General features: G+C 40.6%; 1 protein-coding gene across 2 annotated transcripts in view; it reads left to right on the top strand.

Moving 5' to 3' along the window:
* The first annotated feature begins 8,848 nt into the window (after positions 1–8,848).
* The window catches only part of LOC147617226 (uncharacterized), a 31,043-nt gene continuing 22,965 nt past the window's right edge, over positions 8,849–16,926 (top strand). For both annotated transcript variants that reach the window (XM_086776836.1, XM_086776835.1), the window contains exons 1-2: positions 8,849–9,146; positions 9,567–10,535. In XM_086776836.1, coding sequence (XP_086632962.1) covers positions 8,985–9,146; positions 9,567–10,535 — 1,131 coding nt within the window. In that variant the 5' untranslated portion in view covers positions 8,849–8,984. The remainder of the gene's footprint in view (positions 9,147–9,566; positions 10,536–16,926) is intronic.

The following is a 16,926-nucleotide window of genomic DNA, read 5'->3' as shown; positions in this document are numbered from 1 at the left end:
TCAATTTTGAATATTTTTTTGGGCGTGAACAAAGTCTTTCATGCCGTGAAACCTTAGAGTTTCACGCCATGAACCGGACTTCACGAAAAAATTAAATTTGATTTTTTTGTGGGGGCGTGAACGAAGTCTTTCACGGCGTGAAACCTGAGGGTTTCACGCCGTGAACCAAACTTCATGGAAAATTTAAATTCGATTTTTGTTTTCCGGTGCAGACTCCTAGGGTATGAAACCTTAGGCCGTGAAAGTGCATAAATGGTTCATGGTATGAATCTTTTTTTTTCGGTGCGGACTCCTAGGCCGTGAAAGTGCAGAAATGGTTCACGATGTGAATCATTTTTTTAACTTTTTTTTGGGTACGGACTCCTAGGGCATGAAACCTTAGGCTGTGAAAGTGTAGAAATGGTTCACGATGTGAACCTTTTTTTTCAATTTTTGTTTTTTATAATCTAGTGGGAAATACAAATTTCTTTTTTTTGGGGGGGGGATATTTTTTGAATTTAAAATTAAGGAGATATGGACATTTTTCCAAAAAGATAAGTGGGAATCAAAAAAGTCCACCTTTTTATGACACCCCTTACACCCTTCATAAATGACCCCCAAAATGGACAATTTGACAACTCATGAGCATCTACTCATTGAATGCTTATTAGCCTTAATGAGTTATGTAAAAAAGTGACTAAGAATTCATCAAAGATTAATCCTTTCACTAATCTTTTCCTCTTTTACACTAATCAAAGACTCTAATTAACCACTAATCCCTAATTAATTCACACAATTGAGCACATCATTGGATAGAGCGAGGAAATGCTAATCTATGTGCATCAACAAATGTGTAAATTAATTTAAAATAAGAGATTAATTAGACTCTTAATTTTGGTCTCCTTTTTTAAGGTAAAATTAAGCAAAGAGAGTCAAATTCCTCCAATTGATGTACTTAAGTGTTTTGCTGCATCTAAATGCTCTCAAAACACTCAAAAACACTAATTTTGACTACTCACATGATCAATTTAGATCCCAATTAACACATTTTCTTAATTTTATACCTCTTGAACAAGATTAATCACCCTTAATGACAAAAATGAGTCCATTAAGAGAAATTAGTCCAATTCAAGGGATTTTTTATGGTTTTAAGAAAATTTTTGAAAGATTAAGCTACTCCTAATGCTTGAATGTCTCTATGACCTATATAAAAATCATCCCCTTAACCCAGCATGATAGTAGCTATCTCACTACCCGTTGTAGGAACCAAGTATTGCCGTGAGGTTGATTAAGCTTCAGTGATGACCTTTCTCAAATCTGGACTGTAACATTTCTCTCATTGTACAAAATGCACATGCATACGGATTGTGTTCATACATTATTGTTTGTAACCTTTCTTGAAAGCACATTATGATTTAAAGAAGGTATCCCATGAAGTCTATTCTCCAATTCATGCTCCGTATCATACACATATAATTGGGCAAATTGAGGATCCGCATCTCGTGTTTCATCAGGTATTACAAAACCAACATGATGATGGGTAGTACCATGGATTTGAAAATTATATACAGCGCCCCCCTAACACACCAACACATTTCACACTTTTGCAAGATATTAATAAAAGTCGCTTCCATACATGAGACAATGAATATAAAATCCATGGAAAACAACAATAAATGTTTTTGGCAACCAATGACATGGTCATCTCCATGACTCATATTCCATGTGAGGCACCAACAGTACTTGAAGTTGGATGATCTTGCTAGTTTGTGTTGGGGTGGTGGATAGTAAGAAAGTTGTCAAGTTGTAGAAGTAACACCACATGGTGCATATGAAGCATGCCTTGGGGGCAACCATTGGGGTTGTCCACACCAAGGTTCCTCCAACAAAATTTGAGGTTGTGTGCTTGCTTGAATAATTTTCTTGGATTCTTTACCAAGATGTGCCCAAGTCTATGGGCACATCTTGCGAATGAGCCAACTCCTAATTATAGCACAGCCAATCATTTTCTATGCTTATATAATGTCGACAAAGCTCCTTGCATGCCTTACATTACACTAGCCCCTGCAAAGCAATCAAGTACTAGTTTCCCCCCCTGCAAAACAATCAAGTACTAGTTCCCCCTCCATTGTAAAAGTACCAAGGAGCCACCTGCCAAGCAATCAAGTACTAGTTTCCCCCCCTGCAAAACAATCAAGTACTAGTTCCCCCTCCATTGTGAAAGTACCAAGGAGCCACCTGCCAAAATGATAAAAAAACGTAAGATCAATGTCTTACATTGTATCGAATCATTACCAATAAAAAGCGCATAGTGTTTATTCTATACCTTGCGTCTCAATGGGTTGCTTAGCTGCACCCCGTAGTGGTTGATTATCTGTCCCCCTAATATAAGTGACACGCCTTTCTTTTAGGTGAAGTGACTCACTCAGAAGGTCAGTATAGTGTGCAAACCTAGAGGTCATAGCAGATGCAGCCTTACCATTCACTCTCATATATGTTGGAGGTCGGATGCTTAGTGGGAGTCAAACAAACACCCCAACAATCAACATTATTACTTGAACACTTATGACATACACCTCGTTTGTTTGAATAATGATTTAGAGTTTTCTTTTAATTTCCCAATATACTAGAAGAAAAGAAAGTGGTGGTTCATACCTCTTTAAAATCTATCTCGTCAAAGAGCGATGGTAGCTCTCTTGCAACTCAAGATATAAAGTGCGTTGTAGAGCTAGATCATGCGCTCTGGCTATCTCCACTAAGTCACCAAAATGATCACTGATGCAAGTGGTTACAAAGGTTTCATCCTCTCTTAAGAACTCATTAGCAAGAACACATGCAGCCTCAACAAAGCTCTTTCTTCTAAATGTTCCAGCGAGGGACTAGCGGGGAGTGTCCTTATCTATAGGCATTGGAAATTTTACCCACACCATTGAACATCCTCCCAAAGATGAAGGCTGGCTTCCTATATTTTCGGATTTGTTCAAGTTCCCAACAAACTTTGCCAGCCTATTGTAATGCCTAGGAGCCAAGCTAATATTAGAAACCTGTTGGAACTAAAAATAGTTATGTTCAAAATACAAGTTGGGGTTTTCATGCACTTACTACTATGAGATGTTTCTCCCAATTATATTGTCGGCTATATCAGTGATGGTTCCCAAAATAGCCATGTGCTTCGGTGATATATTTCGAAACATTTGTATACAAAAAAACAAAACATGGTTACACAATTAAACACATGCTTTAAAGAAAACGATTAGAACAGCTATAAAAGAAGGTCAGTGACATTACTACTTGGAGAACTGTCTAAACTATTTGTGTCATTGTCTTCGTCCTCTTCCACCTCCTCATCTTCGTGATCATCCTCCTCTGAATCATCATCATCCTCCTCATCTTCGCTTATAGCCTTTCTTTTCTTTGTGACTTTCGTCCTTTTTTTGGGACCAATTCTCTCCACATTTTTTTGGTGCCAAGATTAGTTGCACCTTTGCCTCACCCACTTATATCTTTTGCACATTTGTAGGCAATGCTTCTCCATTGCCTGCCTTGGTTACACCTTTCTTGCCATGGCCTGTAGGTTGCTTGGATCCCTCAGCTAGACTGCTTATGTTGATGTAGATTTACTTCACAAAATTACATCAAGCAAATGGTTAACATGGAGCAAGGCATGGATAATACCTTTCCACAAGACCTCCTTGTTAGGGGGTATGTCCCAATGGCATAATCTAACCACCATGGGCATAAACTCCAGACCTCTTTTCCGGCAAGTTCTTCCATCCAGATTTTTGGATATATGCCATTATCCTCAACCTCACTCAACACTCACTTATCTGTGAGATGACAATGCTTAGGGAAGGAAACTATGTCCTTCATCAAAACCCACCACCTAGTAAATAAATAAGACAATTCAGAAGTAATCTTATGAGCATACCTATACCTAGTGCACAAGCTCATGGAATGAAATATTCTGCTCTAAGCTTACCTGTATATGGTGCATCTTGCTGTACACATGAGGTGTGGCTGATGTTGTGACCAAAGATCGCATTGCTTTTTGCTAAGATACAAATGCAGTGTCGAAGTTTTTTACTTTGCAATCGCTCAAATAATCTTTCAAGGACATTATTCCCTTTGATTCTCCTTCCGCGTGAACCTCCCGCAAGATTGGCTTCTCTTCTTCCATTTTTCACTTCATATCAAGTGATGTGGTTATTAAGTGATGCCAATATACGTGCTTGTTGAAAAACGCATAGAATGCAAGTTCTCTGCAATATATACGTGTAGTCTTCATGGCATTCTCTCCTTTTGCAATTATTTGAACCAACTTGCTCTTTCTACAAAAATAGAGTAGCCATACATTATACTCTCAAACATTATTTGAACCAACTTGCTCTTTTTACATAGCAGACTAGACTTATTCATTTGGAGGCAAGCTCAAGTGGGTAATGAATTATAGCTTCTCTATTGTGAATTGTTGCTACTTCTCATGCCAATCCTGGTACTTAAATATAACATCAAAGAAATCCTTTCCATTTGCAGGATTTGCAATGGTTGCGAATGTGTAGCCCTTTTTCGTCAAAAAGTAATTCTGGTACACTTCCTCCTCATCTTCTGTGCATTCCCCTTCCTTAGGCAATTCTCTAGTTTTAGTATGAATCATCTTCTTAAATTCATCCTGAAATCAAAAATCAAGATGGAAAATTATATGAGGATTCAAGCTAAAATTGGGGTTAAAGAAAATTGGAGCACAAATATTACTTGGAAAACAAATTGGGATAACAATGCCATTGGGACACTGAACCAACTTGGTTTGCCCACTTTTTTATTGTTGCGAGCAACTATTGTGGTCACCCACTTCCGTTCATCCTCTATAAGTTTTTGTAGCAAAGTATTTGGACTTACAAGACCAAAACGTTGCATAAGAAAAATGTCATGGCCTGGTGTGTGCGGAACATGCACATGAGTGACCCTGGTGAAAAACTAACAATTAACATCTTCAGAGAGAATACAAACATACAAGACATTGAACCTCTTTAAACACCTGCAAAATATTTACCTATTACGGTTTGCAAGGTTCATTAATAACTCTGCCTCTTCTTCCTTCATAAAGGAAATGACATGACACTGAACTTGAGGATACATATCCTTCGAATGTAACCATTCTATATATCCAAGAAAATGAAGAAAATTATATTGGAGCTTTCAAGAAAATTAGAAAACATTTCAAAGAAATAAGTCTAAATTTAACTTACCTATTTGCATGTATTGAAGCCATTGGGAAGGGAGCAACAAACTCCATTGAGCTTAAGTAAACTAGAAGTGCCTAGAGGAGAGACAAACACATTCAGAAATGATATGTCATGAGATGGTCATCGCACAAGATACAGAACAAGCATTTCAGAAGAACATGCAAAAAGGATCAAGAAAGCACTAGATCTAAATGCACAAGTTACACAAGTGCAGGTGTTTCAATCCTCCAAACATGAGGCTTTCACCATTGAGACGTTTGGAGAAGGTTCTCATGTGGGAAATTATGATGTGCATATCAAAATGTATCCATCATGCTCGTGTCCAGATTTTTTGGGAAGGGTCAACTAGCAAAAACCCTACTTAGCATGCAAGCACTTATACTTTGTGTGCATATGAGAGTCATGGGATTGAGCCAAAATGAAAATATGTTTATTCACCAACCAATTTTGATAGAAAGGGAGGTAATTGAATGTATACGCAGAGAATGAACCTACCCTTAATTGGTTTAGTGGAAACTCATGTTCCTAATTTAACTTCAGAAATGTATGGGATGTGCAAAAATGTTCGGGGGTATCATTTTATTGGAACAATTTCCATGGAGTAATTTTATTTGAGCTTGTATCATTTAATTGGAGAAATTTTATTTTTCTATTAAGAGAGATTGAGAGAGATAGATAAGAGAGACAAAAATAGAGAGAGAGAGAGAGAGAGAGAGAGAGAGAGAGAGAGAGAGAGATGCATAGGTGCCCTACTATGTGGGAAAAGTTGCTTTGATCCTATTTAGGTGGTAAAAGAGAGAGAGAAAGAGAAAGAGAGAGAGAGAGAGAGACAGATAAAGAGAGAGAAAGAGAGAGAGAGAGAGAGAGAGAGAGAGAGAGAGAGAGAGAGAGAGAGAGAGAGAGAGAGAGAGAGAGAGAAAGATAAAGAGAGAGAGAAAAAGAGAGCGAGAAAGAGAAAGAAAAAGAGAGAGAGCGAGAGATAGATAAAGAGAGGTTGAAAGAGAGAGAGACAGAGCGATAAATTGAGAGCCCTCCATTATTAAAAACCTACTCGCCATATTTGGGTTTATGCTCGCCCGAATTTGCTCACAAAAAAAAACCCCCCTATAACACACTTTTAATATACTCTCTTCAAACTCTTCCAAAGGTGACTCGTCCACACAAACGTACGTAGGTCTATAGATATGTATATGTATTTCTATATGTATATATGTAGGTACATGCATGTAAGTATATGTAGATTTGTGTGTTCCTCCTCTATGTATGTTCCTTTGAAATTCCATAATACTTGTAGATAATGGGGGTGAAAATAGTCTTATCTCGATGGCTTAGTCTAAGACTTGCTCTCTATTTAAAAAACATTATACTATACAACTTTTATAATATGTATGAGTATGTATATATGTACGTATATATATATATGTACATACGTAGGTGGGTATATATGTATGTACATACATACATACATACACATATGTGTAGGTGGGTATATATGTATGTACATACATACACACACACACATATATATGCATGTGGGGTGTATGCATGCATGCATGTGTGAATGTGTGTGTAGGTACATGCATGTAAGTATATGTATTTATGTATGTAGGTATGTCTCGATGGCTTAGTCTAAGACTTGCTCTCTATTTAAAAAACATTATACTATACAACTTTTATAATATGTATAAGTATGTATATATGTACGTATATAGGTGGGTATACATGTATGTACATACTTACATACACATATATATGACACATGCATAATAGATGAGCACTTCATTCTCTCTCACACACACAGTTTGTCGCAGCAGATCTCATAGCTTGCATTAGAAGTATATTCGCCATGCTAGCACCACCCTTTACTATCTATATATATACACACACAGATTGACAGCCTCGTGTGCACTACACACATTCTCTCGGCCTCATGTGCAGAGGAGATGCGCACTTCATTCTCTCTCTCTCTCTCTCTCTCTCTCTCTCTCGCTCATAGTTTGTCAACAAAGAGATGATCTCACAACTTGCATTATAAGCTTTTATTAGAAGCATATTTGCCATGCTACCACTGCCCTTAACTATCTTCTATATATATACACACACAAACTGTCGGCCTCATGTGCACTACATTCTATCTCTCTCAAAAACACACGCACATATTGCGTTTAAAACCAATAAGGAAACACACAGACACAATTAGGAGATGCACACACACCATTATATTCATATCATTTACACTCTGAATCTGTGATTCAACACAGTGTTGCCTACAAATGTTAAAAAGCATGCATGTAGTTTTGAAGTTGAGTCATAAACGACACAATGCATGCGTACTTAATTATGCAAATTTTTGCTTAACTAAATATCTATTAATCACACTTTATTGCATGCATTAATCACACCATTTTTCTTTTGTGTGTTAATCATTAATGCAGGACCTGGGTTATCTTCTGTTGCATACAACGCTTCTAAAGGAATCGGATTTATCTCACGCTACGTCTCTCTCATGAACCAATTAAAAAAAAAGACGATAGAGCGCAAGAGCTTACTTGTAAGGTGTAGAGTCTAGCGCTGCCAGCCTGCACAACAACAAAACACAGAGTCAAAATAGCAAGAGAGAGAGAGAGAGAGAGAGAGAGAGAGAGAGAGAGAGAGGGGCTAACCTTGCAGAGATAGCGAAGAGAGAGGCCAACCTTGCAGTAGTACCTGTCAAACACATGTGTCAACGTCCAACACAGAGAGAGAGAGAGAGAGAGAGAGAGAGAGAGAGAGAGAGAGGGCAAACCTTGCAGAAATGGCAAGAGAGAGGGGAAGGCAACAATAACACAATACCAACTTCGAGAGAGAGAGAGAGAGAGAGAGAGAGAGAGAGAGAGAGAGAGAGAGAGAGAAGGCAAACCTTGCAGAAATGGCAAGAGAGAGGGGAAGTCAGCAATAACACAATACCAACGTCGATAGAGAGAGAGAGAGAGAGAGAGAGATGTAACCCATAGTAGTAGTGAGCCGTTCAAATGGTAGAGGAGGCACACGTTCGAATGGTCGAGGAGACATGGTGAAGCAAATTTGAATTGAGAAGGGTAGCGGCCTCTGCAACGCGGTCTGGAGGGAGGGCAGCGACAATGAAGACGGATTAAGGACAGGTTCTCTGCAAGTGTCTGCATGGAAGGTTCTCTGCAAGTGTCTGCATGGAAGGTTCTTTGCAAACGGCCTGCAAGGAAGGAAGAAGGGCAGCAAGGTTGGTAGACGGATGCCGGCGGTGGAGTTGAAGGTGGCACTAGGGAGAGCCCAATCACTCTAAAAAATAGGACACGTGGCAGCAAGGAAAGAGCCCATTAATTAAGTAGAAGTAAAAATCCTAAGGTTGTTGTATAGAGTGTAGACGATGGCAACCTTAATCACTCTAAAAAATAGGACACGTGGCAGCAAGGAAAGAGCCCATTAATTAAGTAGAAGTAAAAATCCTAAGGTTGTTGTATAGAGTGTAGACGATGGCAACCTTACCTTATAACTTCTTCTAAAGTCAATATGGAAAATCTTGCACGTTAATTAATTAATGCACACGCCTGTAGACAATATTATCAAATAATAATGTTGTAATAAATAGAAAAAGGGAATTTACGTCGCTTAGGAAAGGTGCGTTATTTATAGAATGCTTTTCTTGCTGCTTCAATCAGAGATGGCGAAGTCGAAGAAGCAGCACAGGGCTTAACAGAAATAATTAGAGAAGGCCGTGCATGCGCGCCTCTATAATCACAACAGCGCATGATGGCGGAAGGCAACTCTCAATTGTTTGAAGACCTAAGCTTGCTTGAGAGCAGGCACGAGACGCCCACCTGCGCCATCTGCACGGACGTCCTCGGAACATGGGGCGGCGCAGCCTCTCTGTCTTGCGGCCACAACGGCTGCTTGGACTGCTTGCAGAAGGTGAGTATACTTTACTCCACAAGAAAAAACGAAAAAAAGAAAAAGTATATGTGGGTTTCCATGGCTGGTTCCTCTTGGAGGGAAATATACCCGGACATAAGGAAAACAATAGGGGAGAAGGTGGGGGGAAGATGGATATGCAGAGGAGTGGTAAGGGGGAAAAGGAGGGGGCAGTGGCAGGATTGTTTTCTTTTATTTGTTTATTTATTTATTTATTTTTGTGGGGGAGTGTGTGGGTGTGTGTTGGGGTTTTTTTGGGACAACTATGAATGTACATTGACTCTTTTAGTGAGACAGTGGTTTCACTAAAAAAAAGTGGTTTTTGGGGGCGGGCGGGCGGCAACTACAGGGTTAATTTTTAACCCCTGATGGTGCTCCTTTGTTCTTTGAATTTCAATGTTTGTTTTTTTCTTTTGGCAGATGCAAAATCATTCTTCTCTGCCACTTTGCCGGTTATGCAGAACACCGTTTGATTCTAATCAGGCTCTAGATCTCAGGAACACACTTGATCGTGCTTCGTCATTGGAAATAGAAGTTGATTGTGTACAAAACAAGAATGAGCAAGTGGTGGCAGTTGGTTCTGCTCATGAGGCATTGAATGAGCAAAGCAAAGGTAGAAAGTTCTTTGTATATGACACTCCTTTACCAGAGGAAACAGGTGCTTGGATTCCAGTCTCAGTTCCGCCTACAGACCATGCAGAACAATTGGAAGCTGGCAACTATGAGGGGGACTTCTTTCCAGATGAGTGTACTTGGGTTGGCTCTCTGGTGAACAACAGATCCATAGCCCCCGAGTTTACTTCCTGGAGCATTCTAATTGAAGTGATAGCTTTTCTATGCGGAGCTCGTAAGCCAAAGGGAATGCTAAAGAAGCCTATTTGTGGTGGGCGCCATCATGGATATGCTGCCCTGACGTTTAGAGAAGAGTGGGATGACAGCTTTGATCCTCTTGCTTCATCTCTTACTGATCAAATGGAAGATGATGTTAGAACCATGTCAGCTGTGTTGGCATCAGTACCACCCCAATGGCTTCCAGATAGCTCTACATCAGTATGCATGCAATGCCGTGTGCGATTCCATCCAATCACGTGCTCACGCCACCATTGTCGGTTTTGTGGAGGGATTTTCTGTGGACCTTGTACATCTCAGAGAACTTTGGTACCGGTGAAATTTAGGGAAAAGAGTCCTCAACGTGTGTGTGATCCTTGCTTTGAAAGGTTGGCACCGGTTCAAGGGCTCTTGTTTGAGCGGGTCAGTAATGCTGCACAGCTGGCTACCCATGATGTGACAGATCTCAGTTGTCTGAGAGCTTGGATCAACAGCCCACTTGGCTTAAAATTGGAGCATGAGATTTACAAGGCGACAAACACTCTTCGAGGTTTTTCAGAGGTAGCTAACTCTGCCTAAGCTTTTGATGACTGTTTCTGTTGCTTCTTGTGATGTGAATGGCACAACAAGATGATCAAATTTAAGTGAAATTTAAGCTATTAGTTTGTTAGTAATGTATGTGTACTGTCCCTGACTCGGGGATGATAACATCAAGGGTGAGAAGTAGCACCAGGCTTCTTCTAGGGCTTATGCAGGGAGATTTAGCATTGTTCAGGGTCAAGTGGCTAGAAGAACCCATGGTGCTAGAGATAACACAGAATAAGATGCAAATTTTGTGCTTTGAGAGCAGCTTCAAGGATGAGCGATTGCCCTTAAGGGGACCTGGACCTCAGAATCTTTTGCGATGCTTTGATTGTAATGCTCTATTATGAGGCCAGGATTGTGGATCCCATGTCAAACTGTGCGATGGAAGAGCTTTGGCAAGTGGCCAGGCAGGCTGAACAGCAATGTGAATTTGTTAAACTCCCTATTCAAGGCCCCTTATTCAGCATCTTCACAATTGCAAGCAGCTTCTGTCTCCAGCACTAGTGCATCCCCAAGCAGTGGTGTTTGGCAGCAATTCTTCCCCTGACCAAGAGCAACCAGAATTCATCTTATGTGAGATATGCACATTAGTAGTGGTAAATGTGTTAGGGGGACGAAGGGTTTAGAAACCTTAGTACTCACTTATATAGTACTAGGGACACTCGGCATAAATGTCCGGACTTTCTATTATGCACTTAGCGAAGGCTTGTATCAGGCAAAAAGTTATCAAAGGCTAATATACAAAGTAATTACGTGAGCTTCTCCTTGACTCTATCTGTGCATCATTGTTTTCTCTCTTTGCCCCCTCTCTCTCCAAGATAAAATCTAACAGTGGCATCAGAGCAATCGATCTAGGGTTAGGGAAGAGCTTATCTCTGCTGTGCGATTCGGTCTGTCGGAATTTTCTTCCATCTCCATCCGTTGGCGTCCGTCACCTTTTGTCTGTAGATTTCCGTCGACAACCTCCTCCTAATGCAGATCAAAGGAGGTGGGATTCTCGGGATGTACAAGCAATGTCTTTGATACCCTTGTCAGGTGAAAGGTGTATCATTTGGCATATTTGGTCATGCAGGACAGCCAAAGATGCATGGGATACTCTTGAGGGATGTATCAAACTCACAGTGAGGCTCGAGTCGTGTACCTAAAGAGACAGCTGGATATTGTCCATGGATGAGGGTGATTCCATGACTCAACATCTCAGCAAAGTCCAGGATTTGTGGGAGCAATTGCCTAAATATTGATGAGATTATACCAAGATAGGCAGTTGGTCTCAACCACTTTGAACCCTTTGCCTCCTTCCTATCGCAATTTCCATACCTTTGTGAGAGGAGGTGCCAATCCAATCAGTTTTGATGAGTTAGTGGGATTGCTTTTGCAGGGAGAGCAAACAAGGGAAGAGCATGTAAATACGGGTGGCTAGGGTAATTATTAATAAATCCATGTGAATTGACTATTTATGATTGGATGGTCATTTATGGCGATAGTTATCACTAAATAAGTGAGGCCATGGGTTATTATTGGTATGAGCCTGGACTAGAGTAGTCATGCTCTTGCCATAAACATGGCGGATCACAGGCGGTCTTGCTGAGGGTTCCTTGGGATAGGCTCTGGTGGTATGGAATGCCAGGGTTGATTGACTTGGCCTGTGGTAGTGGAACCTCAGCCCTTGGCTTGGGGTGGTTGCAAATGCGACCTACGGTCAAGGTGGTGAGCTTGCCTTCACCCTTCTATGTTGTTTGTGACGAACTGTTAAAACCCTAAGATCTCTCTAGATAATTGTTATGCATAAACATGCATAAATCAAGCATAAACTCATCCACCCGACTATCCCCGAGCCCAAGGGATGCACACATGAAATATAATGAAGTACATCATACCTTTACCTTGATGTCCCATACTATCAAGAGGTATAACTCCAATCCAATAGCATGTAGCTATAGTGTGAAATGGTAGGTGAGTAGATATGATCCTCTACACAAGAGACTATAGCCTAAGCCTCCAAGCCTCCCTTGAGTGTGTCCCATGTCCCTATTATATAGGAGGGCCCTCAAGTGACTCGACTCTCCATTTCTCATGTGTGACCCTTGGATGCCTGACCCTAACCTTAACCCTTAAGGTTTTTTTAAGCTTTAAAGATCAAGCTTTATAAAATTGTTTTATGGGGGGGGGGGGGGGGGGGGGGGGTTTTGAATTTCGCTGGGCTATTGCAGCGAAGGCATCCCCTCGCCCTCTCCCGGACGCCTGCGCGAATTACACCGAGAGAGTTGAGAGATCATCTCTCCTCTCTAGCTCTCCAGCCTCTCCTTCTCTGTTAGAGAGGAGGTTGATTAACTTTTGATTAAAGATTTTAATTAAACAAAGCTTAATCATAATTAAATATTAATTATAATTAATGTTTAATTAAAAAAAATCCCTATTAAGAGAAGTTTACACGGATGGGAGACGAAGAGGGTCCCACGCACACGGGAGAGCATTTCATGTATCAACATGCTGCTCCCTACTGCATTTCAGCAGAAAATCGGCAAAAATTTGATCGCATACTCGCGGAAAAACTCGCAAAAATGTATAAAAATACATTTTTAACCATAAAAATGCTTAAAAAAATTCAAAAAAATTCAAAAAAAATCTAGAAATTTATTGTATCCATTCTACCAAAAATATCCACAATAAAATATGTGGTATTTTCGTAAAAATTTCTATTAATGCTTATTTTAAACCACAAAAAATAGAAAAAAATAAACTCACGGAATTCCCCCGCAACGTCGATTCGTCCATTGAATAGTAGTAACACGCGTTCCAATCGCCATATCGACGATCCCCGTGCAAATCATCAACACAAATCAACACAAATCAACAAAATAATATTTTTATTTAATAAATATTAAAATTTACTTCAAAAAATACAAAAAATTACAATAGAAAAGAAAATATAACAACAATTAACTAGAGATTGCTCTGATACCACTGTTAAAACCCTAAGATCTCTCTAGATAATTGTTATGCATAAACATGGCATAAACTCATCCACCTGACTATCCCCGAGCCCAAGGGATGCACACATGAAATATAATGAAATACATCATACCCTTACCTTGATGTCCCATACCATCAAGAGGTATAACTCTAATCCACTAGCATGTAGCTATAGTGTGAAATGGTAGGTGAGTAGATATGATCCTCTACACAAGAGACCATAGCCTAAGCCTCCAAGCCTCCCTTGAGTGTGCCCCATGCCTCTATTATATAGGAGGGCCCTCAAGTGACTCTTGACTCTCCATTTTCCATCTGTGACCCTTGGATACCTGACCCTAACCTCGTTATATACACATTATGTGTACATATACTAGGAGGCTAACCCATGCTCGTGGGTTAGCCTCCTAGTATATGTACACATAATGTGTATATAACACTAACCTTGTTTATGCATGTGTATTAGGTGATCCTTTGGGAGGAGTCCTTACAGTTGGTATCGGAGCTAACTTAATTGCAGAGTGGAAAAAGCAAGGTTTGAGTGTCGTTTGTCTTTAAGGTCGCCCAATTTAGGTATTTCTTGATCACTGTATATGTGTTTTGATTTGCCACGAGGTAGATGCTTTTTTAGGTTTGCTGGCATGCTTCATCCAAGGCATTGATGAACATGGTAGTAATTTTTGGCATAGTTATGCAAAATGGAAAAACAGAAACAGCATTGAAATGTGTAACATGCATTGCTAAAGCGTGGCTTGATTATGCCCTTAGTAACACTAATCATTGAAATGCAAACACAGAGAGAAGGGAAGATTTGACCTAATCTAGTATATATATTGCAAAGCTTGAACATGTACAATGCTGACTCAAATCAAGACTCCGATCCGGGTTCCTTCCTTGTGCATTAATGCAACAATTGGAAAAGATTACTGTTTGCCAGGCTGAATCTGGCTTCTTGGGAACTCAATGCTTCTTGACAGCTCTTGACTTGGGCTCAAATCTACTCCAATCTAATCCAATCCAGCCCCTAAATATCCTAGGTGATGCACATGACATCCCCTCCCACTAAACATGGAGCACTAGTGCATGTTTGCTCCACTTTTTGTTTGTGGCCTTTTGACATTACCTTGATGGATGACACATGATGGCTCAAAAGTGTCCGTTGAAAAACAAATGATGGTACACATGATGGCTCAAAAGTGTCCGTTGAAAAACAAATGAAGCAAGGAATTATGTAAGCCTAGCGGGGCATGCAGTGAGACAGACTCAACCACGTGTCCAAGAGTAATAGAGATAGAGAGAGAAAGAAGGGTAAAAGGGATCTTAGCGGGGAACATGCCCCGTACCCTTTCAGGAATTTATTCAGGAACAATCCACGGGCTTTTCCAAGCCAGGACCAATACAACAAATGAACAAACAAGTATGTCGATGAAGAGGACTGGGTTGAGGTCGGTGTCGGGCACAAGATCTGTGATGCCGAGCACACTCTCCTTGGGCTTTCGGGCATCATTGTCACCCAACACTAGAGCATGTCCAACTAACCATTATATAAACAAGATAATGATCAATTCCATTGCAATATGAATATATACAATGAAGAGGGCTAGAGGTACAATCCCTCCCTCTTAAATCTATCTTGTTCACAAGACTTAAGCGTGTATTTTAAATACATATGGACCAACCGCTTCCTCATAAGCTTGAAGTATATCTGGATAGTCGTTGAAGTACTCTTCTGGCATCCATAGGCGAGTAATTCTTAAACTTCAAGAGAAACTTCTTGACCTTCCTTCTATGCGTATCTGTAGCTTTCTTTTGCTTGGCTTGGGATGTCTTCACAACCCTTCGAACCTGTGCAAAGATTGTATCCACATCTCGAACAAACTGGTCCACATGGAAGATCTCTTCCTTGGTTTTTAGAATGGGCAACAACAATGGTTTGCCATAAATAATCTCAAAAGGAGCTTTGCTTGTCGAGGAGTGAATGGTGTTGTTGTAAGTAAACTTAACTTGAGGCAAATAATTCTCCCATTGATCCTTTGCTTCGAGAGTGTAGCACTTTAACATATCCAAAATAGTGAGGTTTGCTATCTTACTTTGTCCATCTGTTTGAGGATGATAAGTCGAAGAAAAATTAAGCTTTGTCCCCATATTGTCGAAAAGAGCTCTCCAAAAGGAATTAGTAGTACAACGATCTCTATCCCCCACAATGGATTTGGTAGCAGACATGTCATGTGCACAGTGTGTATCTACTGTGTGCTACACGCACACAAGACTAGCTTCGAGGTGGTTTAGGGAAGCTTGGAGCTAGGCAGGCTGATTGGCGAGCTGAGTTAGGGATACACTAACAGGCGGGCACCCTAGTATGGATGGGCGGGCGCCCAAGTGTGGATGCTCGGCCAAGAGCCTATACTAGGGTGGCCAAGGTTAGTCATTAGTTCATAGAGTCTCGCGTGTCTTTGTGAGAGCTCTATGGTTAGGAGCCTGGATCTAGTGTAGACGTGCACTTGCTTTATGTAGCCAAGGCTGGCAGCAGTCTCGAGGCCCGCGAGGGTAGCCTCGTGGCGGTATGGGACGTCACGAGGTAGAGATTGGTCGGTACGTCCATCTAGTTAGCTTAGCTCGTGGCTTGGTGGGGACAGCCAAGACTTGTGGGCTTACCAACGGCTGTCAAGGCTGGGAGAGGTGAGTCAGGCTGCACCTCCTTCACGTTTGCTTGGTTTTGTTTGCAGGTTTCGGGTCTTGTACCAGGAGCGTTCTACGAGGAGATCCTATGGGGATTTGTCACGACGCCCATCTGCTGGACACCCTGGGGTACACAGGACATTATCGTTAGTGAAACAACTTTGTTCTTTATTGTTTTTTTTCGGAAATCATCAGTCAATCAAGTATGTGTGTGATGCCGATGATTTGAGAGGAAGGAAAGCTCGATGGATTGAATTAATGCAAGATTTTGATTTGGAAATTCGTTATCGAAAGGGGTCCATGAATAGTGTCGTAGATGCGCTTAGTCGAATTAGAGAAGTGAATACTTTGTCGTTCACCGAGATTTCTACTGACTTATTTCAGTCATTGAGAAGCTTTGGAGGACTGATAGTTATTTTGATCCATATTGGCAGAAGATCTAGGACGACAGCTCATTGATTGACCAAGACTCAATGATTGAGCAGCCTACCATTCAGTTTGCAGGAGGAAAGTGGGGATGATACAGAATGGTTTACTATTATGTAATGACAAAATTTGTGTACCACAGGTCCCAGACAATAGGTCCAAGATTCTTAAGGAGTGTCAGTTGGAAACAACTTTGAATTTGAGTTCCTCAGATCATCCTCAATCTGATGGCGAGATTGAAAGAGTGAATCAAATAGTCCTTTCATGCTTATGTATGGTTTTCAACCTCGAT

The sequence above is a fragment of the Cibotium barometz genome, chromosome 37 (genome assembly GCF_041138505.1).
Source record: "Cibotium barometz isolate CiBa-2024 chromosome 37, ASM4113850v1, whole genome shotgun sequence".
NCBI lineage: Eukaryota > Viridiplantae > Streptophyta > Polypodiopsida > Cyatheales > Cibotiaceae > Cibotium > Cibotium barometz.
Note: the sequence above shows the minus strand (reverse complement) of the source record. Positions and strands in the feature narration are given on the sequence as shown.